The 27,532-nt window shown below is 43.6% G+C and overlaps 1 protein-coding gene across 7 annotated transcripts in view; it reads right to left on the bottom strand.

Annotated features, from left to right (window-relative positions):
• enox1 (ecto-NOX disulfide-thiol exchanger 1) overlaps positions 1-27,532 on the bottom strand; it is a 305,533-nt gene that overhangs the window by 74,719 nt on the left and 203,282 nt on the right. For all 7 annotated transcript variants that reach the window (XM_069889622.1, XM_069889619.1, XM_069889617.1 and 4 more), the window contains 3 exons: positions 27,269-27,481; positions 17,057-17,163; positions 10,191-10,308 (listed from right to left, as the gene is read on the bottom strand). In XM_069889622.1, the coding sequence (XP_069745723.1) occupies positions 10,191-10,308; positions 17,057-17,163; positions 27,269-27,481 (438 nt within the window). The remainder of the gene's footprint in view (positions 1-10,190; positions 10,309-17,056; positions 17,164-27,268; positions 27,482-27,532) is intronic.

Below are 27,532 nucleotides of genomic sequence, written 5' to 3'. Positions count from 1 at the left end.
ATTTATTGTATTTCTCATAGTTCCGGAGCATAGCTTTTCCCATGTTTCATTCTTTATCTTTATGTTTAGATCTTGTTCCCACTTTTGTTTGGGTTTACAGCTTATTTCATCATTCTCTTTCTCTTGCAGCTTGATGTATATGTTTGTTATAAATCTTTTAATTATCATTGTGTCTGTAATCATATATTCAAAATTGCTTCCTTCTGGTAACCTCAGCCTGCTTCCCAATTTGTCCTTCAAATAGGTTTTCAGTTGGTGGTATGCAAACATTGTACCGTGAGTTATACCATATTTGTTCTTCATTTGTTCAAAAGATAATAAACTATTTCCCAAAAACAATTTTCTATTCTTTTGATCCCTTTTCTCTCCCATTCTCTAAAGGAAAGGTTATCTATTGTGAAAGGGATTAGTTGATTTTGCATCAATAATAATTTTGGTAGTTGGTAATTTGTTTTTTTTTCCTTTCAAAGTGAATCTTCTTCCAAATGTTGAGCAGATGGTGCAGTACTGGTGAACTTCTATGTTTCACCAGCTTTTCATCCCACTTATATAGTATATGTTCTGGTACCTTCTCCCCTATTTTATCTAGCTCTTATCTGGTCCAATCTGGTTTTTCCCTTGTTTGATAAAAATCTGATAGACATCTTAATTGTGCTGCTCTATAATAATTCTTAAAGTTTGGTAGCTGTAAGCCCCCTTGTTTGTACCATTCTGTTAATTTATCTAGTGCTATCCTCGGTTTCCCCCCCTTTCTATAAGAATTTCCTTATTATTTTCTTTAGCTCATTGAAGAATTTCTCTGTTAAGGGAATTGGTAACGATTGAAATAGATATTGTATCCTTGGGAAGATATTCATTTTAATGCAATTTACCCTTCCTATCAGTGTTAGTGGTAAATCTTTCCAATGTTCTAAGTCATCTTGCAATTTCTTCATTAATGGCTGATAATTTAATTTGTATAGATGGCCTAGATTATTATCTAGTCGAATACCTAGGTATCGGATTGCTTGTGTTTGCCATTTAAATGGTGATTCTTTCTTAAAATCCGTATTACTCATTGGCATCACTTCACTTTTATTTGCGTTGATCTTGTACCCCAATATTTCTCCATATTCCTTCAATTTCTTATGTAATTCTTTTATTGATAATTCTGGTTCTGTTAAGTATACTATGACATCATCTGCAAATAGACTGATTTTATATTCCCTCTCTTTTATTTTTATCCCTTTTATTTTATTTTCTGTTCTTATCAGTTCTGCCAATGGTTCTATAGCTAACGCGAACAGTGATGGAGATAGTGGACATCCCTGCCTAGTTGACCTGCTTAATTTAAATTGGTTTGATATATATCCATTTACTGTCACCTTCGCCAATGGTCCCTTATATAATGCTTTAATCCAATTAATATATTTCTCTGGTCGGTTGAACCTCTGTAATACTTTGAATAAATAATTCCATTCTACCCTGCCAAAGGCTTTCTCTGTGTAAAGCAACCGCCACTGTTGGCGTCTTATTTCCTTGTACTGCATGGATTAAGTTAATGAAGTTAACTTAAAGACATTGTTCGTCTTTTCTTAATAAATCCAGTTTGATCTAGTTTTACTATTTTTGGTACACAGTCGGCCAATCTGTTTGCTAATAGTTTTGCTATTATCTTATAATCTGAGTTAAGGAGAGATATTGGTCTATACGATGCTGGTGTTAGTGGATCTTTCCCCGTCTTTGGTATTACTGTAATTATTGCTGTTTTGCATGAATCTGGCATGTTTTGTGTTTCTTCAATCTGGTTCATTACTTCCAGGAGAGGAGGAATTAATGTCTTTAAATGTTTTATAGAATTCTATTGGGAGTCCATCCTCTCCCGGCATTTTATTGTTTGGTAGCTTTTTTAATATATCCTGTATTTTCTCTATTTCAAATGGTTTTTATTAATTTGTTTTGCTCCTCTTCTTGCAATTTTAGTAGTTCAATTTTAGGTAGAAACTCATCTATTTTGTCTTCTTTCCCTTCGTTCTCAGTTTGATATAATTGCTCATAGAATTCCTTGAAGTTTTCATTGATCTCTGTTGGGTTATATGTAATTTGTTTGTCCTTTTTCCTTGATGCCAATACCGTTCTTTTAGTTTGTTCTGTTTTAAGCTGCCAAGCTAGTATTTTGTGCATTTTTTCATAATACTTCTGCTTTGTCTTCATTATGTTCTTCTCCACCTTGTACATTTGTAGTGTTTCGTATTTTTTTTTATCCACCAATTCTCTTCTTTTTATTGCATCTTCCTTTGTTGCTAGTTCTTTTTCTGTACTTACTATTTCCCTTTCCAGCTGTTCTATTTCCCGATTGTAGTCCTTCTTCATCTTAGTTACATAACTTATTATCTGCCCTCTGATGAAGGCTTTCATTGCATTCCGTATTTATTTCAAAGTACATTTTAACTTGGCGTTCAATTAATTCTCTAAAATCCTGTCTTTTAAGTAGCATGGAGTTTAATCTCCATCTATACGTTCTTGGTGGGATGTCCTCCAGCTCTATTGCAAATAACAGGGGTGAGTGATCCGATAACAATCTAGCTTTATATTCTGTTTTCCTAACTCTCCCTTGGATGTGGGCTGACAACAGCAACAAGTCAATTCTTGAGTATGTTTTATGTCTACTCGAATAATATGAGTATTCCTTCTCCTTTGGATGTTGTCTCCTCCATATATCCATAAGTTGCATTTCCTGCATCGATTTAACCATAAATTTGGCTACTTTATTCTTTTTACTTGTCTTTTGTCCAGTTTTATCCATCTTTGAGTTCAAATTAAGGTTAAAGTCCCTTTCTATCAGTATATTCCCCTGTGTATCTACAATTTTCAAAAAGATATCTTGCATAAACTTTTGATCCTCTTCATTAGGTACATATACATTCAGCAAATTCCAAAGTTCTGAATATATCTGACACTTTATCATTACATACCTCCCTGCTGGATCTATTATTTCCTCTCCTAATTTGATTGGTACATTTTTATTTATTAATATAGCTACTCCTCTGGCTTTTGAATTATATGATGCTGCCATTATGTGCTCTACCCAGTCTCTCTTTAATTTCTTCAGTTAAATGTGTTTCCTGCATGAATGCTATATCAATTTTTTTCTTTTTTCAGTAAATTTAATAGCCTCTTTCTTTTGATTTGGTTATGTATTCCATTAATATTTATAGTCATATAGTTCAACATGGCCATTTCATACTTTGTTTACCTCTCATTTCTGCTTCCTCACCATCACCTTTCCCCTTTTCCCCATTTCCATTTCTCAGTTTTTTTTTTTGAACGCATTGTATGACAACACTTCTAAAACATAAAATATTTCCACTATTCCCACATCTAAAATTCACTTAACCCCAAAAAAGTTCCCTCCCCCCTCTGAGTCGCCCCTTGACCCTTGCAGGGCAACCACAACTTCCCTCTCTATTTGGATTGCGAACCCGCTCACAAGTGTCAACTGATTTCGCAGTGACTGTTATTCTCTCCCACCCAACCCCCTCCAGAAGACTTTCATCTTCACATATAACAAAGCTCACCCTCTTTTTTTCCCCCTTACTTCCTTTTTTCCCTTTTCTTTCCCCCCTTTAGTTCTTACTTATAATTTTTCTTCTTGATATGTAGTTTGTCGTCATTCTTTGTTCTTATTACATCTCTTCATCTCTCTGTCTGTCTTGCAGGCGTTCTGCAAATTCTCATGCTTTCTCCGGATCTGAGAACAGTCTGTTTTGCTGCCCCGGGATAACTATTTTAAGCACCGCTAGATATCTTAACATAAATTTATAGGCTTTCTTCCATAGGATCGATTTTGCTGTGTTAAACTCCTTCCTCTTCTTCAGGAGCTCAAAACTTATGTCTGCGTAGAAAAAAATTTTTTTGACCTTTGTACTCCAGTGGTTTTTTTGTCTTCTCTAATTTTATCCATTGCCTTCTCCAATATATTTTCTCTTGTCGTGTATCTCAGAAATTTTACTAAAACGGATCTTGGTTTTTGTTGTGACTGTGGTTTCGGGGCTAATGTTCTGTGTGCCCTTTCTATTTCCATTCCTTCCTGCATTTCTGGCATTCCCAGGACCTTTATGATCCATTCTTTTATAAATTCTTTCATATCTTTGCTTCTTCATCTTCCTTAAGGCCCACTATCTTTATATTGTTTCTCCTACTATAGTTTTCCATTATATCCATCTTCTGAGCTAACAACTCCTGTGTTTCTTTAACTTTATCACTTTCTTCCAATTTTCTTTTTAAGTCGTTCACTTCCATTTCTACCGCCATTACACGTTCTTCCACATTTTCTAATCTTTTCCCTACATCTGTTATGACCAGCTCTATTCTACTCATTTTTTCTTCTGTACTTTTCATTTTTCTTTTTATTTCACTAAATTCTAGTGTCAGCCATTCTCTTCATGCTTTCATATGTTGTTGAAAAAATTATTTATCCATGTATTGTCCATTCATTTTACCTCCAATTCCTCTGTGCAGAGCTTGGTGTTCTCTTTCTTCTTCTTCTGTGTCTGCTCTTGGGTTTGTGTTTTCTATTTCTCTTCCTTGTATCTGTGTCTCTTCTGACTTTCTTGTTGAGCTGCTTGTCTCAGTTTGTTGGGTATTTTTTGTTTCCATGGTGTCTTGATGTTGATCCTCTTCTTCTGGGTCGGTTATCTGTTGTGTCTCTAGTTTCCTTTTTTCATTCTCATTCCTCCCAATCCCGTTATTTTCTGCATCTTCCATCTGGGAGCCCTGCTGTCGGGTCTCTCTCAGCTGTTCGTGCTATGGAGTGAAACTCCACAGCTGGATCCCCCCTCCCGTCGGTGTGGTCCATGTCGTGCGCATCGCGCATGCGGGATTGCGCACCTGTTTGGCTCCGTGAGCCATCTTTGCAGTCCTGCGTTCGATGGGTCGCGACCCTGTGGGGTCTCCACTGACCTCAGGGAGTGGGCTCCTCTTTCCACGGCAGGTCCCTGCTTCTTCGTACAGGTAAGGCCTTCACCTTTCTCTTCCGGCGTCTTTCTTTCTTCTTTTCTTCCCGTTATTTTTGGCTTTTCTTTCTTAGGTGCCATTTTCTCCACACCTTTATTTTTTATTTGTTGTGATTTGTGTGTCTGGGGCTTTGTTTTTTCTTCACTTTTTTTCCTTCTTTTCTGGAGAGGGCTGGTATTCTCCTACCGGCCACTACTCCATCACGTGACTCCTCCACCCGAGCCCTTCTTCAGAAAATTATTTAAGCTATGCTTATGTCGATCTATCTTATCAACCTTTACCTCTTCCAAATACCAACAAGTACCTCTCTCTTTGATGTTGGTTGCGATCATTAGCCTCATTATCTTTATTGACCAGGTGGAAGATCTATTTATTGGGCATGATACTTGTAAATAGGACAGAGCAGAAATCAATTAAAGCAAGAATTAAAAGTAAGGGGGAGACTAAACAACTTCACATGTTTGACCTGTCAATCAACCAGGCTTATCCTTTTATCTTTTACCTGTTCTGTCCTGTTGGTCATTAAGGCTTATCCTTTCCCCAAGTGCCACTTCCTTGATTCACAACAATCAATCTCTGTCCCAAGTCAGCTCTGTGACAGAGTTTCCAAGGCCATCTTGAGGAGAGATGTCCAAAGATTTACCCTCCCCACCCCCCTCCCCCCAAGTCCTGAATGAGGAACCCCTTATGTTGAGCTCCTGATACCTGGTGCGAGACACCCCTGCAACTACCCTGTCAAAGTATTTTACATCTTTCAATATAATCATCTCTCATTCTTCTAAACACCAAAACATACGTACAGGCTGCTTAACTCCCCTCAAAGGACAACAGCCTTTTGAAGGCTTCATTTCAGTGAATCTTTAACGCACTCTCTCTCACTTCAGTATATCTTTCCTTAATTAAGGACACCAGGCCTCTATTCTATGTTCTAGCTACTGTTTTACCAGTGCAATAGATAACTGCCATAAGACATCTTGGCTCCTGTACTTAAATCTTCTTGCATTCATGTACCATTTCTTTCCTAATTGCTTCTTGTTCTTGTTCTTTCAGTGATTATGTCAGACACCCAAGTCTCTGTGAACACCAACACCTTTCAATCTTTCACCATTTAAACAGTACAGCAGATGATATAATTTACCACATTTAACCGATCCCAATCTAATCCTTTTAATGAACCCACACTCAAACATGCACACACCTGATGACTCTTGGTCCTGTCCCTGATTAAAATGGTAAAGAGGTGGGGTCCCAACCCCATAGTCCATTGAAGAGGTCTGAGTAGCAACATGCTGGGGAGATGGATGACTATTTACACCTTGTTCCTGTGGTGTCTTGCAATGCAGGGAACACAATATTTGATATACAATAAGAGCTTGATGAAAGAATGAGGTCCTGCCTCGATCTAAGTGGGTAGGCTGGGTTTGGGAAGTCACACACAAAATCTGCTCAGGCATCCAAAGCTCTGTGTGATATTCTCTCAAAAAGAAAATCAACATGAGAAAGGAACCCATCATCCAGGCTCCCCGTACTACCCCACCACAAACTACTTGAAGGACACATCATTTTTCTTTGCACCAACTTTTTTTACTTGCAACTATGAATATCATTTATCTCTCCTTTTATATTTATTATCCATTTTATTGATAATGTGATCATTCAATTTTTACTATTGCTGTTAGTGTATTTTACATATCTGTGTGGTTTCAACAAGTAAGGATTTCAATGCATCTGTCCATTGTGCAATAAATTCTCATACATGGATTTCCTCAAAGAGTCAGAGGCTACCTTCTCTTATAATATTTCCTCTATTCGATGTAGCCTTTTTTATTAAAGTTTTGTTAGCTCTCACAAAGGAGAAATAGGGTGATTGTGGGATTGGAAGTTAGTTCTGCACAAGGCTGCCCTACATCTGGTGGAGTGGGTCTGGCACACTGAATGATTCCCTCCTCATCTTGTCAACAATTCCGATAAAAGACTTCAAACTTCAACCCCACCGGCAAACTGAGGCTGTCTAACTGAATCACACAACCATTGTTAGTTTTACCAGGTCATTTTCCTTTAGTGAAATTACTTACAATATTTGCAGGCTTGATTTCATGAACACATTGGAACAGGGAGAAAGCCATTCTGCCCTGCGAAATGGTTCTATCCTTCATTAGCTTCCAGGCTGATAAGGGTCCCAACTCCATTCATCTGTTCAACCCTCTATCGTGGGTGAGTCACAATGTATCAGACTTGTCCAGATTGAAAATAACCTGTCTTACCACCAAATACACACAGCAGGAACAGGCCCTTCGGCCCACATGTCTGTGCTGAACATGGTGCCCAAAGTAAAGAAACTCTGCTGCTGGCACATGATACACATCACTCCACTCTCTGCTTTTACATACATTCTCATCAGAAGTTTCTAAAACACTACTATTGTAACTGCTTCCACATCTATCCCTGGCAGCTCGTTCCAAACACCCTACTATTTTCAGTGTGAAAACATGCCCTTTGCATCTCCTTTAAACTCCCCCTCTATATTAGACATTTTTGCTCTCAGGTAAAGATCCTGACTGAATACACTATCTATGCCTCTCACAATTGTAAAACCTTCGATCAAGTCACCCCTCTGCCTCTGACACACCAGAGAAATTTGTCCAGTCTCTCCCTGCAGTTCATACCCTTTAATTCAAGTAACATCCTGGTAAACTTTTCTATATCATTTCCAAAGCCTCAACATCCTTCCTGTGATGGGGAGCCAGAAAGTACATAGTAGTCCAAGCACTGCCTAACTAAAGTTTTATATAGCTGCAAAATGGCCTCCTTACTTTTATACCAACTGCCTTGATAATGAAGGCATGCCATACACTTTCTTTACCACCCAATCTACAATGAGCTGTGCACCTGCATCCCCAGATCTCTCTGCTCATCAATGTTGTTAAGAGCCCTAGAATTTCCCTTACACCTTCTATCTGTTGGTGATTCAAGCACTTGTCCAGATTCTTCTTTCAAGTGTTGTGAGAGCACATGCCTCCTCCACCTATTCAGGAAGTATGTTCCAGATCCTGGAGAAAAACTTCTTTGAGACATCAGCCAAACGTGGGTCAACTTCCAGTGTGTTGGGGTTGCAATAGACCTATCCCTATGGGACAAACTATCAGTGCTAGAAGGAGAAAAGACTTGTACACTACAAGGACATTACATGAACAATTACATTATACTAAATAAACATTAACTGAAGGAGAATGAACCGAACAATGTTTTCCAAATGGTTTGCATGCAGGGGACACATGAGTTGTCGATAAATACAGGGAGATTTCATTGGTAATAACAGAAATTGAATGCATCTCACCAAGCTGCACATCATCTATTTAAAGCAACAATTTCCAAAACTTCTTGACCTTTTGTTAACCTTGAGAAGAATTCTACTGAGAACCAAAAGCAAGCAATTCAGTAGATCAAGGCCTGAACCGTTTCTAACATGCTCACACGAAGGAATCAATTACCCTTTGCAATGTGGGATCAGCGTCAAGTCCACCAGTAGGTAACAGAGGAATCGATGGCTTTCACAAGATAGCAAAGTCTCCTAATTACATTTGGTTTTTCATTGATTTTTAAAACTATCATTTGCCTTTCTGGAAGTGGTGCAAAGCAAGGGGCTTTTTAAGTTTGCGTTCAATATGAAGAGCTAGTAATTGAGTTTGAGCAGCTTTGAACAGCAAACTTGATGCAATTGGAGTCACCCAGGTGTTATCACTCTCTAGAATAATCTGCTGATCAAATCCCTCAAGAATGCAGCCTATGCAGTTCAGTGATACTCAAAGCCGACAGCACCAAAACAGATCCTTCAGCCTTCAGAGTCCATGTCAACCCATTGATCGCCCACTTACACTAAAGTCACATTTTATTCTCTGCACATTACCTCACTCACACACACACACAATAATCAACTTACTTCCAAGTCTTTGAGATATAGGAGGAAATCACAAGGTCATGAGAGAGCATGCAAACTCTGCACAAATAGCATCACTAAGTTAGAATTGAACCTGGGTCTCTTGAGACAGCAGTGCCACAATGACACTCTTTGGAGAAGACAGGAAGAAGCCAAACAACCCTTCAAGAGTGATCCGCCATTCAATTAGGATTGGTGAGAGATGGGAATGGTGGGATACCTCTATAAACCCCAGCAAGACGGCGTGTAATCTGGTTTTCCAGGCTGGTTTAACCAGCCACTCTGATGATCTGGAAGTTTTTCTCTGCAAGAAGGATACTTCTGACAATACATGACAACTGACTGGGCAGTCAAACATCAATTTCCCCTGATCAAGGAGCTATTAGCCCCACTGCTCAGGAAGGGATGGGTACAAGTGTGATGCACAGTACAGCAAGTGAATGAAGGCACAATTAAATATGACTTTACATGAAGGAATGTGAACCCCACAAGGTCACAAAGACAACAGAGTCCCGTTTCATGCTCAACATGGTTCCATGAGCTCATGGCCTGACACTTGAAGTGTAAAGGCCAGCAATCCATATGCCCCCAAGTCTCTCTGGACATGCAGTACTCAGTTCGGTTCATATTTGGTGTAGCATCAGTTTTGAAATCAATTTGTCGATAATCCCCCCCTGTAATTCCTTGCATCCATCTGCATGGCCTATGATTCTGCAGACCTTTGTACCAAGGCCAAACATTCCTCCTCAGTTCTACATCACTGACAAACGTCATCACAATATATCAATGGCAGACGCCATCTTGCTAGCCCTCCACTCTGTGTTAGATCACAGAATTTCAATGCATGTGTATATTGTACATTATGTATGACAATAAACTTAATCATCGCCCACATCACGAGGTTAAGACAACAAAACTCTTAGCATTCATTCCTTGTGTTCTGGCCACTGCCAGCAAGGTCCACATTTATTGCCCTTCTCCAATGTCACATTCAAACACATAGAAAATTACAATGGATACATTTTTGAAAATGAATGATAAAGAACAGCCAAAAGTGTGAAGGCGAATGCCAACAGTGTCCCAAGTAGCATGTCACACTTCTAATGGACAGGTAACCAAAGGAAATCAAGGCCTATGTCCACATGACTGAAGGGACAATAATATACAAAAGCTTCACTTTATGAATTCTGACAGAAGAATCCTCCCACATTACAATTTTACTTAAATGCCAGTTCATGGAAATAGAGCAGGAGCATACCTGCTTCATCGACTCTGGGGATTTTCGATGGGCTTTCTTCATAGTCATCATCAGACATTTCCATCTCTTCTTCATGACGAATTCCCATAAGTTCTTCACTGTGTGCATTTCTGACCTCCTGTTGTTGAAGAGGGGATTCAAACATGAACATGAAGCAGTCAACACATTGCATTAGCTTAGAATGAACAAACCTGATTGGCTGTACAAAATGTTTTGCGCTGACGACCGTTTAATCTCTCAGCAAGTCTCAAGTAGAGATTGGCTGAATGCTTAATGTGACAGGTGACCTGGAGCTGGGAGTTTGCTGCATGGTGCCAGAAAGGGCGACATCTCTCATGATCTATGACTGGCCACGTGTTTGATGTCCCAGGTGACCTAAAGAAGGGGAGAGGTTGCTGTGACATCACATCTGGTCTAGAGATGGGGGAATTGGCTGTATATTGTTAATTTTTTCCTCACATAGAGTCTTCCTGTTGGCTGTCATCTAATTAAGTTTGATCCTCCAGATGGGATTCCACAAATCAGATGCTATGTTGTGGTGCTGCAGACTGCCATTCCTGAAGTGTCACTGTCTGTGACTGAGTCATTCACACTACAGTATACTTCATTTTATATTTTATATTTCCTACCACATAGGTGGCTACTTTGCATTAATTCTACAGTGGATGGAAATTATTCTGCCTGTGGAGTGACTAGTGGAGTTCCACAGGGATCTGTTCTGGGACCCCTGTCTTTGGCAACAAGTTCTGCAGACTCACGACCCTCTGGCTAAAGAAATTTCTCCGCATTTCTGTTTTAAATTGATGTCCTTTTATCCTGAAATTGTGGCTGGATCCTCCATCATGTGACTGTAATGTCCTTTACCCCACTGAAATATTGACACATCAGACTTTAGCTTTTCTTTTTCAAATTTCACAGTGAACTCAAACCATATTGTGATCACTGCCTCCAAAGGGACCCTTTACCTTAAGCTCTCTAATCACCTCGGGTTCATTACACACCACCCAATACAAAACAGCTGATCCCCTGGTGGGCTCAGCAACAAGCTTCTCCCAGAAGCCATCCCGTAGCATTCCACTCACTTTCCCAATTTATTTTCATGTTAAAATTCCCCATGATTATGATAATGTTGTCCTTTTGATGTGCCTTTTCTTAATTTCCTGTTGTATTTTGTTATCCACATCCTGGCTGCTGTTTGAAGGCTTGTATATTAGGGTCCTTTAACCTTTTATGTGGCATATAAAGCTTCAGTCTTTGAGGAGATGTCAATGGAACTGGGTACTGTTCCAGTCACCAGCAAACCTCTTCATGAATTGCCAAAGGGCCAAAAGGAAGTAAATGAAGAAGTAGCTGAAGATGCTTGGAAATCCAATGGCGATGGCCTGGGAGAACCCCCAACATCTGCAGTTGCTAACGCAAGTAATGGAGCCTTTTCCTTCAGTGCCCATTGATTTCAGTTTCATCGGAGCTCCTGGATGCCATACTGGATGTCACATGTTGCCTTGCTGTTGAAGCAGCCACATTCTCCTCACATCTGGAATCCAGCTCTTTGGTGCCTGTACCAAACCCAATGGGGTCCTGGGAAAACCCAACTGGGTATAGGTACTGATGAGCAGGTTGTTGGGAGTAAGCATTACTTTACCAGTGACACCTTTCATCACTTTACCAGGTGTGGGAGGGGGGAGAGGAATTGTCGAACCTGTGTCAGGGACTTCCTGGATATTGCTGGGTGTTCAGCATTTCACATGATCTCAAGCACAGGCTCCTTGATCTTTCCCACTTAAAACAACTTCCAGAAAGGGGAACTAAACCAGGGACACGTCCCATCACAGTGACTCTTGGAAAAGTCATAACGTTGGGCACCCCCATTGACGGATTAAACAACATTTTCCAAAAACCTGCTGAGTTTGGTTTTGTTTCGCTTAGTTAAGAAATTCCATCTTGGTTTTATTCGGGCAAGTTATAGACTCCATGAAACCAGATATCCCTCTATTCTACGGCGTGAAACTTACCACAGCCGGGCCCCAGAACCCAACCCCAGGAGAAGTAAAATCCTATCTCCAGAGAAATGAGCTCACATGACTGCCAGCCTCCATCATTATAATGTCACTTACCTTAATTCCTGCATTAATGAGCTAGGCATTCCATTAAAAATCATGACAGATCCACAATGAGAAATGACAGTAGGATTTTACACACCTTCATCAAACTAATTAAGTGCCTCTCCTGTGGCTTTTTAACGGAGGATGATATTACTGAACATGTACTAAAACCATAAACATTCTGTGTAATGAATATACTTACATCCAATTGCATGACACTCACACCCCAGTATGTCTGGATGTGCAGCCAATCTTATTTTATAAATGTTAAGATCATACTGATATACTCAGGCCAATCACACTGATCTCCCTTCTGTTACTAACTTTGGAGATGTTATAACCAGTGCGTTAATGAGTGACTGTAGTTTCCGTAGCCTTTTAATTAGAAAAACGGCTGGTCTAACATCATCTCAAGTGCCTCATCTTAAAGTAAACCATGCACATCCTAAACAGAAAAAAATAATTAAAATAACCCACCTTAGGAGGTAAAGTTACAACTTCAGCTGCTTAAAGGACACTTTCTTCTGCATGTGAACAAATAACAAACCTTGGGCGTGTGATAGACATGACTCTTCATTGGAATGATGAATTAGTAAATTGATAGTTTGTAAATGCAGTGACCTACAAAACTAGATTAAATTATGGTTCGTTCAGTGGTGTCTGTAATTATGCCAATACGAATGCACTGGGATGAACTAATCTTGGATGCCAGTATTACAAACTGCGAAGGAATGTTAGCTGTTTTCATCTGCCCTACTCTTTTTTTTTCCAATCTGTCAAGGTCACTAGATAAATATATAGTTGGGTGAGTTGGAAAGTTTCTGCCGCTGTTCAAATTTGTGCTCCTGATGCAGAACTTTTCTCTCTGCCCATTACACAATATTATCACACAGTTGGAGTTCTGACCTTGGTTAGTTCCAGTCAATGATAAGTGTTTACAGATCATGGATTGATGACAAAACACCGTAGACTGAAAGTTAAGCAGAGAGATCTAGGTTGGGAACAGAAGAAATAGGAGCAGGACTGGCCTTTGAACCTGCTCTGCCATTCAACAAGATCATGGCTAATGTGGCCATGGAGTCTTCTCTACTTACCTGCCTGTTCCCCACAAGGCCTTAATTCCACTATTATTAAAAAATCTCCGTGTCTTAAATACATTCGAGGCAGCCTCTACTGCTTCAATATGCAGAGAGATGCTCCTTGAAGAACCAATGAAAGCAAAGTTGCTTGGCCAATAATGGATTGTTAGTCATAAAACAGATATTAGATGGCAAAAGGGGGCAGCTCATTCAAAGTAATTTGGAAAAGAGCTAGACGTCACAGATAAATACTATACGCAAAGTGGGAAGTGAGAATCAGCAACATGATTAAAGAGCTTTGCTTGTTCATAGATGAAGACCTGCTCTGCAGTAACCTGTAAACATACTTATATTCAATTTCATACCTCAGGAGAGCAGTCATTTTATTTAAATGTTAAAATTATGCTGAGTCTTCCATTGTTCATCTCATAGATCTTTATGTAGACTGAAAAGGATTTTCAGTTGAGTCTGTGAAAGGCGTAGGAGCCAAACTGAAACTCGTCTTTCTCGTTGAAACTTCCACTGAAATTGCACTGCCCAGCAGCAAAGCGTTTATTGAGTGATTGAGGCTTAAATTCAACTGCACAGACAAGGACGAAAACTGCAATGAGGGAAGGTGCCTGTAAACTGGCACTGAAGTAGAATGGAAAATAGGAGATGTAAAAAAAAAATGTACAAAGAGTTAAAAAAAGGATGAGGGGCCAGAAATCTGCAAACTATAATGGCACAGAAAGCTAGTGCAGAAATAGCACTTAACCAATGTGAAGAATTACTGCAGGAGATGAAAAAAATTGGGTCATGCAAGCAAAGTGGAAGTGCATAGAAAAGTAAATTAATTTCCAGAGACTTACAGGAGAAATTGTAATGCGGAATAAGTAAATAGCAAAATCATGAAAGGAATATCTAAATCAAGATGTGGAGAAGTCAAACAAGAATAAATAATGAGTGACCAATAGGAAAATGTATTGGTAAAAATCAATATGGTATCGAGGCAAGAATTAATATTCTAGGTCCCACACTTGGAGGGTATATAGGGTGCATTCATTTGATCTTGCACAACTGAGCACCAGCAACCAAGATCCACAGTGAAGACCGAGGGGACAAGACAGTTGGAGGATTTACTAACAGTTATTCAGGTAGAGGAAATTACTAAGGTACAGTGGGGTGCAGCAGTGGGATGGGGTTTTGTTCAGTTTTACTGAAGGAGATTGGAGAAGAATCGTAAAGAGACTGGCTGTAATTGCAGGACTTTTGGTGAGGCTACGATCAGTTTACCGCGTGCAGCTCTGAGAAGAATATATTTTTCCAAGAGCTTCAGAAAATTAGCAGAACAAGCCAACATTCTTGGCTGAAGGAGGAGGAAGGGCAAGCTTACTGAAACATTTAAACTATGTAAGGACCACTAATAATGTCCTATGGCAGTGCAGGCCAGAACCAGAGATCAAAATACCAGGCACATTATTGCAGATTAAATAAATAGTTTTTCCTCAAAACTTTGTAAATCTTTGAAATTCTAAAACAGGATGAGGGTCTGTGAATGAAATTAAAATCTACAGTTCTTGGCGCCCTTGGGGAACCCGGAGGGTTAGTGATGATGGGGAGAGATTGATGTAGATAAATGTGATTTACAGACAGTGCAGAAGACTTTGATGGGCACGGTTAACTCCTGATCTTATTTAGTGTCTTTCTGCAAGCTGATTAAGTTTCACATAGATCCATACCAGTCATTTGTTGATGGTCCTGTTGACAGTGACACTTCCTCAATATCGCTCCTACCACCATGACACACTCTCAGTACTACCCTTGCACAGTAACACCCCCTCAGCTCTACCCCTCCCACCGTGACACTCCCTCAGTACTACCCTTCCACAGTAACACCCCCTCAGCACTACCCCTCCCACCGTGACACTCCCTCAGTACTACCCTTCCACAGTAACACCCCCTCAGCACTACCCCTCCCACCGTGACACTCCCTCAGTACTACCTTTCCACAGTAACACCCCCTCAGCACTACCCCTCCCACCGTGACACTCCCTCAGTACTACCCTTCCACAGTAACACCCCTTCAGTACTACCCCTCCCACGTGACACTCCCTCAGTACTACCCTTCCACAGTAACACCCCCTCAGCACTACCCCTCCCACCGTGACACTCCCTCAGTACTACCTTTCCACAGTAACACCCCCTCAGCACTACCCCTCCCACCGTGACACTCCCTCAGTACTACCTTTCCACAGTAACACCCCCTCAGCACTACCCCTCCCACCGTGACACTCCCTCAGTACTACCCTTCCACAGTAACACCCCTTCAGTACTACCCCTCCCACGTGACACTCCCTCAGTACTACCCTTCCACAGTAACACCCCCTCAGCACTACCCCTCCCACCGTGACACTCCCTCAGTACTACCTTTCCACAGTAACACCCCCTCAGCACTACCCCTCCCACCGTGACACTCCCTCAGTACTACCTTTCCACAGTAACACCCCCTCAGCACTACCCCTCCCACCGTGACACTCCCTCAGTACTACCCTTCCACAGTAACACCCCTTCAGTACTACCCCTCCCACGTGACACTCCCTCAGTACTACCCCTTCCACAGTAACACCCCCTCAGTACTACCCTTCCCACTGTGACACTTCCTCAGTACTACCCCTCCCACAGTGCAACACTCACTCAGTTCTGCTCCTTCCATGGTGTGGTACTCCCTCAGTGCTGCACCTCCTATGGAGGGACACTCCCATAGCCCTTCCCCTCCCGCGGTACTGCCTTCTCTCAGCACCATTCCTCCCGGCAGTGTGGCAGTGCCTCAGCCCCAGACTGATGGGATTGGTCTGCTGGGAGCCAGCATAGAACCTATGGGTCTCCTTCATTGCCATAACAATGGTTACATGGCATTAAAAGTTGTTTTTGTGCTATCTAAATAACAACAATTCAAACCAGAGGCCAAACTACCTAGAAGTTAGCTTTTATGGAATATCTCCCAGCCCATGAACAATTGTGAAAAACACCAAGAAAATGTTTTAATTTAGAGAAAAGAAAAATGTTCCAAGGTTAAAGTGAAAGAAGTTAAGGAAGAGTAGGTGAGGGTAGAAGCTAAGTATTTGTCAGTACAGCAATGGGTTAAAATTGCTGTTTGGGACATGTGCAGACCACAACACACCTGGGAGCTGTTGGTGGAGTTAAATGGCCACTTGCTCAGATATCAAATGCTTTCATTTGATGACAATTAGATATTTTTCATCCAATGCCATGGCAATGTGGGGGGTGGGGTGGGGGAGAGAAATGAAGTGGGGCAAAGAGTAGGGAAAAATGATCTCTTCGCCATCTCATGTCAAATGTCTAATGTCAGTCCAATGTCAAGCATGCCCATCGGTTCCTTTTGGAAACACAGTTTGCCCAGACCTCCTCATGGAAAGGAAATACGAGGAATTGAGGACAGCTCACGCTCCTAAGTGGAGCAGGCCTGTTGATGATGAAATGTAATAATTTGGCTGCGGAGATTCCAAGAGTAACGCACAACCCTAAGCACATTAACACAAGCTGTAAACAAGCTGAAAACACTGATGTGTTTGATTGACAGAAATGTATTGAATACTAACAGCAAACTATAATACTCAGGTAAGCAAATACAGTTGAGAAGCGGGCGGTACTGAGAGGAATGGAAGAAGATTAGTTTACCAACCTCAGCTTGCTTTCGCCATACATCAATGTTCTTGCGTTGAGCTTTGGAGAAATGGTCCCATGCCTTTTGCTTCGAAGCAGCCTTGAAAACGGCCACAATCTGCTCAACTTTGGTAAACAAGGAAGTCAAACAAAACAACCAGTTTACGATTTGATCAGAAACGCAAAATCAAAGCAGAGACACATTGGGGCAAGAATTGTGCTGCTTCTACACATCATTAGGGGCAGTGGGTCATCCTCAGCAAGAACAGGCTGCTTATAACCGTTCAACATGTCCATAAGATACAAGCAAGATGACATGGTGCCTTTAAAGCTGCCAACTAATGTCTCTGTTATACTTACAGTGTCGCATGTATTTGATGATGGTCTCTTCTCAAGCCTTAGTGCCTCCACCAAGTTTATGCACCTTGTGCAATTGTAACATGGTTCTGGCCTCCAATTGGAGTGCCACAGTAGCACAACTGATAGGGCCACTTCCTTGCAGATGCAGAGACCTGGGTTCGATTCTGACCTCCAGAGCTGTCTGTGCTGAGAGTGCACTTTCTTTCTGTGGCTGGGTGGGTTTCCTTGAGTACTTTAGTTTCCTCCCAAATCCCCAAGACATCCAGTCAGAAGGATAACTGACCACTGTCACCCAGTGGTTGGGTGAGTGGTAGAATCTGAGGGGAGTTGATGTGAATGTGGGGAAAATAAAATGGGAACAGTATAGGATTTGATTAGTTTTTATTCACTCAAGGGATGTGAACGCCACAGGCTGAGTCAGCTTTTAATTGCCCGTCCCTACAAACACGGGTATACCCCACTTTACAAAACTAGAGTGTTCCTGTGAAACCTTTCGTAAGCCAAAATGGTGTAAAGCAGTGGTTCCCAAACTTTTTTGGGCTGCCACTCCTTGGCTTCCAGGCCACATCCCTAGCGCCCCTCCTTCCCCACCCCCCAACATCACATACAACAAATACACACCTCTTTCTTGGTATTAAAACAACTATTGCGACTCGCCCTTGTAACTTGGAGATAAATACACATCATCCTGTGAATTGGTGTGCCCTGCCTGCGATAGTAGGTACTGATTGTATGAACCTACAAATTAACTGGTATTGTTTAACAAACTTGTATCAGAACATTACTGGTTTGCATGTGGGGGTGTGTGTGTCTCCTGTTATATAATAGTGTCGTGTGTAAATAAAGTTCACTGTTTCGTACTGACACGTAGCGAGGACTCACTATTTGAACCCTTCGAGCTTGTTTTCCTACCACAGATTGCCATTACGAGAATGATTCAAGGAAAAACAACCGGGCAATTGGGTGGGAGCAATGTTCTGACAAAAGGCTAAAATGAAGGGCCCCATGTGTTCAGGGGACAGAGTATCTTGGTCAATCAAAGATATTGCTGGGTTCGGCAACCTGGCCGGCATGCTGGAGGAGTATCGTAAGCTGATGGAATGGTCAGATAGCGTGGACTTGTAAGGGGATGAGATTGGCCACCATCTTGTGTCCATCCTCAAATATTCAGAGTTCACAGGATGTAAGGGGAGCCACAGAGGGATTGTTTGGCTGCTGACAGTCTTCCTGTGGCATTGACACGAATCCTTGCAATTAAAGAAGCACCAGATCACCCAGTTAAAATCTGAAGTGTAAACACTGCTGCAGTGTTGCTCCCCAATGGGGAAACCTGGGCCAGAGAGAACGAAGGCACGCAGCTAGCGTGCAGGCTGGTCAACGTACGGTAGTTTGAGCTGTGGTCACAAGGCTGCTCCAGATCAGACGTGAGCATACTCCATCGGAAGCAGGTATTATCCAGTCAGGAAGCAGTCTGAGGCTGTGGGTTTGGGAAGAAGCTGCTGTCTGAATGACAGGCCCCTCCTTGCTGCAGTGGGATTTACAGTCACAGGCAGATGGCATATGATAGAGGTTGTGATTAGGGACCTGAATGACTGGGCTCTAGTTACTGGACTCTAGTTACTGGACTATATGAAGGCACCCACAGTCACAAGTCCCCTGAGAGCTCCAGTTTACTGCCACAGTGGTGGGACACTGGAAGGGATCTGTCTGCAAAGGGCATGGGTTGGACCACCCCCCCCATCCATGCCTCCTCCAGGCCGCACCGAAGCCCTGCATGCATCGATCGATGCCCTGCAGGGAGCAGTGGTGGAACTGCAGTGTCAGAAGGGGTGGACCAGTGTCTGGTGACTGGTACACTCTGCTGCAGTAGGATTGTGGCCAGATGTCCCAGTGGATTCGTCATTTCCCAGCTGGGAATGTTGAAGCCCAATATTGCAGACCAGGTCACCACCAAGATATGAACAAACGTTCGGACTGCCCCCTTTCTCCCTCATTACCCCCTTGGATCTTTCCACTCTCAGGGGGCGGCACCACCAACTTTGGGAATCACTGGCGTAAAGCAAAGGCCCATCACTCATTGGAGATTCTTTTTGTAAAAGTGAAAACCCATTCAAATCCTTTTGTAAAAGCGAACACAAGTTTCTTGGTAAAACCAAATTTTTGTAAAGCAAGTATTCGTAAAATGGGGTATACCTGTAAGGAGGAAGTTCCAGGATTAAGGAATGGTGACAATTTTCCTGGTTACGACTGTGTGTGGCTCTGAGGGCAACTTCCAGTGGTGTGGTGTTCCTCTGCTTTTGCTATTTCGGACCTGCTGACTGGTAGAGGTTGTGGGTCTGGAAGGTGTTGTTGAAGGTTAATGGTTATTGCAGACTGGGTTGGAGAACAGGTATCTTTGGCTTGGCTTCGTGGACGAAGATTTATGGAGGGGTAATGTCCACGTCAGCTGCAGGCTCGTTTGTGGCTGACAAGTCCGATGCGGGACAGGCAGACATGGTTGCAGCGGTTGCAAGGGAAAATTGGTTGGTTGGGGTTGGGTGTTGGGTTTTTCCTCCTTTGTCTTTTGTCAGTGAGGTGGGCTCTGCGGTCTTCTTCAAAGGAGGTTGCTGTCCGCCGAACTGTGAGGCGTCAAGATGCACGGTTTGAGGCGATATCAGCCCACTGGCGGTGGTCAATGTGGCAGGCACCAAGAGATTTCTTTAGGCAGTCCTTGTACCTCTTCTTTGGTGCACCTCTGTCACGGTGGCCAGTGGAGAGCTCGCCATATAACACGATCTTGTGAAGGCGATGGTCCTCCATTCTGGAGATGTGACCTACCCAGCGCAGTTGGATCTTCAGCAGCGTGGATTCAATGCTGTCGGCCTCTGCCATCTCGAGTACTTCGATGTTAGGGATGAAGTCGCTCCAATGAATTTTGAGGATGGAGCGGAGACAACGCTGGTGGAAGCGTTCTAGGAGCCGTAGGTGATGCCGGTAGAGGACCCATGATTCGGAGCCAAACAGGAGTGTGGGTATGACAACGGCTCTGTATACGCTTATCTTTGTGAGGTTTTTCAGTTGGTTGTTTTTCCAGACTCTTTTGTGTAGTCTTTCAAAGGCGCTATTTGCCTTGGCGAGTGTGTTGTCTATCTCGTTGTCGATCCCTGCATCCGATGAAATGGTGCAGCCGAGATAGGTAAACTGGTTGACCGTTTTGAGTTTTGTGTGACCGATGGAGATGTGGGGGGGCTGGTAGTCACGGTGGGGAGCTGGCTGATGGAGGACCTCAGTTTTCTTCAGGCTGACTTCCAGGCCAAACATTCTGGCAGTTTCCGCAAAACAGGACGTCAAGCGCTGAAGAGCTGGCTCTGAATGGGCAACTAAAGCGGCATCGTCTGCAAAGAGTAGTTCACGGACAAGTTGCTCTTGTGTCTTGGTGTGAGCTTGCAGGCGCCTCAGATTGAAGAGGCTGCCATCCGTGCGGTACCGGATGTAAACACCGTCTTCATTGTTGAGGTCTTTCATGGCTTGTTTCAGCATCATGCTGAAGATTGAAAAGAGGGTTGGTGCGAGAACGCAGCCTTGCTTCACGCCATTGTTAATGGAGAAGGGTTCAGAGAGCTCATTGCTGTATCTGACCCGACCTTGTTGGTTTTCGTGCAGTTGGATAACCATGTTGAGGAACTTTGGGGGGCATCCGAGGCGCTCTAGTATTTGCCAAAGCCCTTTCCTGCTCACAGTGTCGAAGGCTTTGGTGAGGTCAACAAAGGTGATGTAGAGTCCTTTGTTTTGTTCTCTGCACTTTTCTTGGAGCTGTCTGAGGGCAAAGTCCATGTCAGTAGTTCCTCTGTTTGCGCGAAAGCTGCACTGTGATTCTGGGAGAACATTCTCGGCGACACTAGGTATTATTCTATTTAGGAGAATCCTAGCGAAGATTTGCCTGCAATGGAGAGCAGCGTGATTCCCCTGTAGTTTGAGCAGTCTGATTTCTCGCCTTTGTTTTTGTACAGGGTGATGATGATGGCATCACGAAGGTCCTGAGGCAGCTTTCCTTGGTCCCAGCAGACCTTGAAAAACTCATGCAGTTTGGCATGCAGAGTTTTGCCGCCAGCCTTCCAGACCTCTGGGGGGGATTCCATCCATACCTGCTGCTTTGCCACTTTTCAGTTGTTCAATTGCCTTATATGTCTCTTCCCGGGTGAGGATCTCATCCAGCTCTAGTCTTGGGGGCTGTTGAGGGAGCTGGAGCAGGGCGGATTCTTGGACTGAGTGGTTGGCACTGAAAAGAGATTGGAAGTGTTCTGACCATCGGTTGAGGATGGAGATCTTGTCGCTGAGGAGGACTTTGCCGTCTGAGCTGCGCACTGGGCTTTGGACTTGGGGTGAGGGGCCGTACACAGCCTTTAGAGCCTCGTAAAAACCCCTGAAGTCACCAATGTCCACGCTCAGGACAGGTATACTCTCACAAGAATAGTGGGCCATGGGGTAATGGACCTCCTCCATTGCAAGGGGTTGATGCTCATTTATTTCTTGGACCTGAACATAATATGCTTGGGAAGGGACTGAGAAATGAGGTCTTCTCCAGGAAAGGGACCACGACAAACCTAATATTTTCCTGAGCCTGCCTCCAACAACTGAGAGCTCGCTGTTAGCTCTAGGCCACAGTCTGGGAGGGTGGAAGCCCATGGGTGATTCATGACCCCCTTGGTGATTCAAGCCCCGATCTGGTCTCTGTGCTTCATGTCAAACAGTTTTGAGTCTTCCACTCTTCAACTCAAGTTAACACATCTTAAACCATTAGCTGTGGTTCCCAAGTTCTGTCAACTTGGAGCTCCTAGTGTTGGTGGAAGTGGAAGGCTAACGTACTACATTGTAAATGATCCAAGGTGAAGCTGGCGACCACATGCCAGGAAGTGGGTAATACCAGTACAGGGGACCTGTTTTTCCTTAAATGGCCAATCTTTTTCCAGACTATGTACACGATACATACACAAGCCATATTGTGTGGGAACTAAATAAGCAGCAAGGCCCCAAACCCCTCCAGCACCAGGTTTATGACATCACCATTTAGTCCCACCACTCATCATGGGCAGTGCATCTACTGCCTCTGGTCAGAAATGAGCAGAAATGCTTAATCACGAGATTGCCCCCAAACTATGCAGAACTGCTGGCTGTTAAATTCAACCACACGCAGCAGGCAAACAACTTCAGACAAGGTGTGAGGCAAGGCTCAGAAAGCAATAAGAGAAATAGAAGTGTAGTTTACCATAGTTTGAAAAAAAATCATTTGAGCCATCTAGTCAATCCTATGATTCATATGATCCTCTGGCTTAACCAGCCTTGGCCATTCATCTCACTGTGTCAGCTGATCGCACAACTCCCTTCGCTTCTGTGTGCTAATTGTGCTGTCCATTGTTCACCTTCGCTCCTGTTGCTGCAAAATGCTCCACTTTCCAATTACCTCAAGACAATGGAGGTTTCTCATGGACAAATTCTTAGCTTCAGTCTTGGCCAACAACTTGCCAAGAGCCTGTACTTTTGATACACTTTGCATTGTTAAAATCTCCTCACTATATTCAAGTTCTGCTATCAACAAATGCCGACTTTGTCACAACTCCAGTTCCAGATTACTTCTTGTACTTTACTGATAAAATGGGAAACTATTCAATGCTACGCCAGCCCTCAGGGCCATCCCATTTCCCCCATGTACTTTACTGGAATCTGTTCTCTCTCACATACCCACCATCCTTCCTCAGGTTCTTCACCCATTTGTACAAGTGCACAACAAAATGGGAGCAGGAACACCTCTCTGTTGCACCAGTCAATGCTGATCTATGTTGGCTTCAACACCTCTTCTGTGCCAGCTCACTTCTCCGATCTTTCAAATAGGATTCTATCTCCCAGTAGGGGGCAATTTACAGCAGCCAATTAGTGAACCAACCTGGGTGACTTTGGGATGGGGGTGGGGGGGGGGGAGGTGGGAGAAATCAGAGCACCCAGGAGAAACCCATGCAGTCACAGAGAGAATGTGCAAATTCCAGGCAAACAGCGGCAGAGGTCACTACCTGCTGCTCTACCCAAGGCCACTAATAAAATTTAACTAAACTTTGTTTATAAGGTTTTCTGATGTGATATCCTATGCTTGCATCCAAGAATTATTATAATGTCCTGTTGTGTAAGTCACAAGTTCTAAGAGCATGCAGGCAACAGATCACTGTGCCTTTTAGAGCTCTTTTTAAAACTCACACCACTCCATTGGTTTTTTTCTCCCCCCCAAGGTGCTTAAATAAAAATAAACTCAACTGGTCAAAAGCAATCCAAAATTTCATCAACTGGATTGATTCTACAGTTGGGAGCACTTTAGAATGGAGTCCACATAATCAGTGCTGTTTCCCCAATGTTGGAGAAGGATTGGAGGAAGAGTTCCAGTGGCAAAACCAAGGATGAGTACCCAGAGGCCACTCAGGGGTCAGTTACAGCAGTGGGAAACAGCTGCCAGGATCTGAAGCCAGTCACAGTCGAAAGACCCAGGGTGAGTAAGTGGGAGCTCAGGGGTAACTCCACTAATGTCCTATGTGTGTCCAGAATCAGTCTTCACTTTATTTCCTCCAACCTAATCCAGGTGTGCTTCAGGAATACACAAATCAGGTGTCTGCACTATTAAAACGTCACATTTTTCTTCCACTACTTGCAACTATTTATCTTTCATTTTATATATACTATCGCTTTGGTTTTTTTTTGTCTTGGCAACATACAGCACTGGTTTGTCTAATTCCCCTGGCTATTTAGTCCAGATTATATCTTGGAAAATCCGTACTGCAAGTCCGATAAAACAAGTGTGCAGGTGTGATGCTCAGAATGGTTTTGAATACTCCAACTGTGGTAATCAAGATTTGTCAAACATCTGCATCATTTTCATCCATGGTGTTTGTATCCTAACACTGGAGCTGTGGGCAGTGAAGAAACAACCTCCCTGATCCCCTCAGTCTTCTCTCTCCCAGTCCCGAGGCAGGATCAAGCCACAAACAGCCACTGCCCATTTCCCTCCACAGATGCTGACTGACCAGCAAGGTTGCTTCTGCAGCTTACTTCTTTTCTGTAGATTATAGTGTTTGGAATCTCTTGCATCTGGGTTGGGCTGGGGTAAATATTCTGAAAGTTTTCCACAGATAATGGACTTACCGATTTGATTCTCTTGCCAACGTTTTCAACTTTTTTTCCATTCTGAAAATTACCCACCTCCAGCCTGACATGAGTGAGCCAACACTTGCCTCCAATTACAAGCTGATTCATTCCTCACCCAAGGGAAGGCATCACCGTCTCTGCACACCAGTGCAAAGGTCATCCAGTGGTTGCTCATTTGACAAGTGCAAGGTCCTTGCAGTGGTTGACGTGTGTGTGTGTGTGTGTGTGTGTGTGTGTGTGCTTCACGTCTCCAATGACCTCGTCTCCAAGATGATAAGCAGATGTGCAAGTTTGTAACAATTGAGTTAACAGAGTGGTCTCTCAATAGGACTCCAGTGAACAAGCCTCTTCACATCCAGCAGAAAAGAGGCAGTAAGGCTCTGGTTGCCACTTGTATCACACGGTTTCTGCTAGCAAATTCCAGAAGTCCATAGTAAACCAATGGGGACACGACTAAGTCATCATCGTTGTCGTGGAGCAGGTCATGTTTCGATAGTGGCAGGACTCTCTCGCCAGGGTGGGACTGGCTCCTCACACAAAGCCTGCAGTTCACATCCACTCAACTGGTCAGACACCAGCCCCTGTTTATCAGCTGCCTTTACCAGGATTCCAAACTCATGAACAGCCTGAGACAGGCCCAGCAAATTATTTCACAACCATCAGCAACATCTCAATTATTTTTGAATGCAGCTTTCTATGGTATCGATTCCTGCTCATTGTGGGATGACCTCAGGCTTCTTGGGAGCTGGCTATGGGACCTGCCCGAACTTCTGTCAGCTCACGTTCTACCTCGCGGGGCTATTAAGCAGTCCCAGTCCAGCTCGCGGGGCTATTAAGCAGTCCCAGTCCAGCTCGCGGGGCTATTAAGCAGTCCCAGTCCACCTCGCGGGGCTATTAAGCAGTCCCAGTCCACCTTGCGGGGCTATTAAGCAGTCCCAGTCCACCTCGTGGGGCTATTAAGCAGTCCCAGTCCACCTCGCGGGGCTATTAAGCAGTCCCAGTCCACCTCGCGGGGCTATTAAGCAGTCCCAGTCCAGCTCGCGGGGCTATTAAGCAGTCCCAGTCCACCTCGCGGGGTTATTAAGCAGTCCCAGTCCACCTCGCGGGGCTATTAAGCAGTCCCAGTCCACCTCGCGTGGCTATTAAGCAGTCCCAGTCCACCTCGCGGGGCTATTAAGCAGTCCCAGTCCACCTTGCGGGGTTATTAAGCAGTCCCAGTCCAGCTCGCGGGGCTATTAAGCAGACCCAGTCCAGCTCGCGGGGCTATTAAGCAGACCCAGTCCAGCTCGCGGGGCTATTAAGCAGTCCCAGTCCAGCTCGCGGGGCTATTAAGCAGTCCCAGTCCAGGTCGCGGGGCTATTAAGCAGTCCCAGTCTACCTTGTGGCACTATTAACTCTCCAAGAACATACCATCCTCTAAGTTGAAGAACAGTTTCTTTCCTGCAGTGATCAGGCTCTTGATCCTTCCCATATCACATGAAGCACACTACTTTGAGGAGGCGAAAAATCTATCCAGATTATGGACAGAGTACATTTTCTGCACTATTAGCCAAACCAACTGTGAACACAGGTTCCTAAACATTTATCCAGGATTCCAAGCACCGGAAATGCCCAATTGCCTCACTGCTCCCCCCGCCCTGCCCCTGGCCTTCTGTTGGTCACCTTCCCCCACACCCAGCCATCCATCGGTCACCCAAGGGGCCCCTCCCTTGACCTTGGCCATCCATCAGTCGCCCCCTCAACCCTGGCCATCTGTCAGTCCCCTCCCTTGCTCCTTGCTCCTTGCTGTCTGTTGGTCGCACCCATCCCCAGCCGTCCATCAGTCACCCACAACACCCCCCCCCCCCCCCCGCCGTGTAACTCACGATGCAGTAGCAGGGGTGCAGTGCTGCTGAGCCTGGAGGTCACTCACGGCAGCAGCTGGCGATAGCTCAATGCTGAAGCAATGGCCATCTTTGTTACCCATAATCCCCCATAAGAATATGGGGATAGGGGTCTGAGCTAGCTTTATTTTGAAATTTTACTTTAAAATTAAAAAAAAAACATGCTAGTGATATTATGGTCTTTATTTATCTAAATTCATTTAACACCCTGTGCATTATGAGATTTCGAAACATTGCATTTACTTAATGGGGTCGCCACTTTAAAATGATTCCGAAATCCAGAAGATTCCGAACAACAGCAGATGTCTGGTCCCGACTATCCCAGGTAAAAGGTTAGTCACCTGTACTATTATTGACTATATTTTCTCTTCTCTTTCATTTATATTTATTATATTTTGTCCAATTCCTAATTACTCTTAATCTGAGTAAATGCATTTGATGTAACTTGGAAGTCACAGCAAGATTTTTATTGTTTCTGTACATTGTACAGGTGGGGATTTGATCATGAACTTTCATTCATCCATCCAATTCCACATTGACATGCTAAGCCTATGATGGTGTAATGTGTAACTCTGCTGTGGTTAATGTGTTAAACAACAGCTGTACCTGAGCGAACAGTGTACTCAGTGTCCAAAACTCCAGCATCTGCAGCCTTATTAGTTTTCCTTTACTTACAAAATGACTTCTGACTGACGAGAGGAAGTGAAAGATTTCCTACCTGAAGTTCTAGTCCTGTAAGTTGAGCCCATGCTTTAGAGCTTGCAGCAAGAGTACTTACCCAGTCAGTCAAACACAACGGAGAAGGGCAAACTATGAATACTTACGTCCAGTTAGGATCCCTGAGAGGGCGTTTTTGAAGCGCTCCTTTGCATCCTCCATCTCTTGCTCGTGAACCGCCTTCTCGCTCATCAGTCTCCGGCTGTGGCTGTTGACGGACTGGATCATGGAGTAGAAGTTGTTTGCCGAGCGCCGTGACACCTCCCCGCGTTCAAACCAGGTCAACAGCACTGTGGTGGCCTCGGTGAACTTGCTCTCATCTGCAAAGGAAGAAGGCTCTGTGATTCATAAACAAAGCGGGGAGAACTTGG

Source organism: Narcine bancroftii, chromosome 7, assembly GCF_036971445.1.
Source record: "Narcine bancroftii isolate sNarBan1 chromosome 7, sNarBan1.hap1, whole genome shotgun sequence".
NCBI classification, from domain to species: Eukaryota; Metazoa; Chordata; class Chondrichthyes; order Torpediniformes; family Narcinidae; genus Narcine; species Narcine bancroftii.
This window is presented reverse-complemented; position numbering and strand designations above follow the sequence as displayed.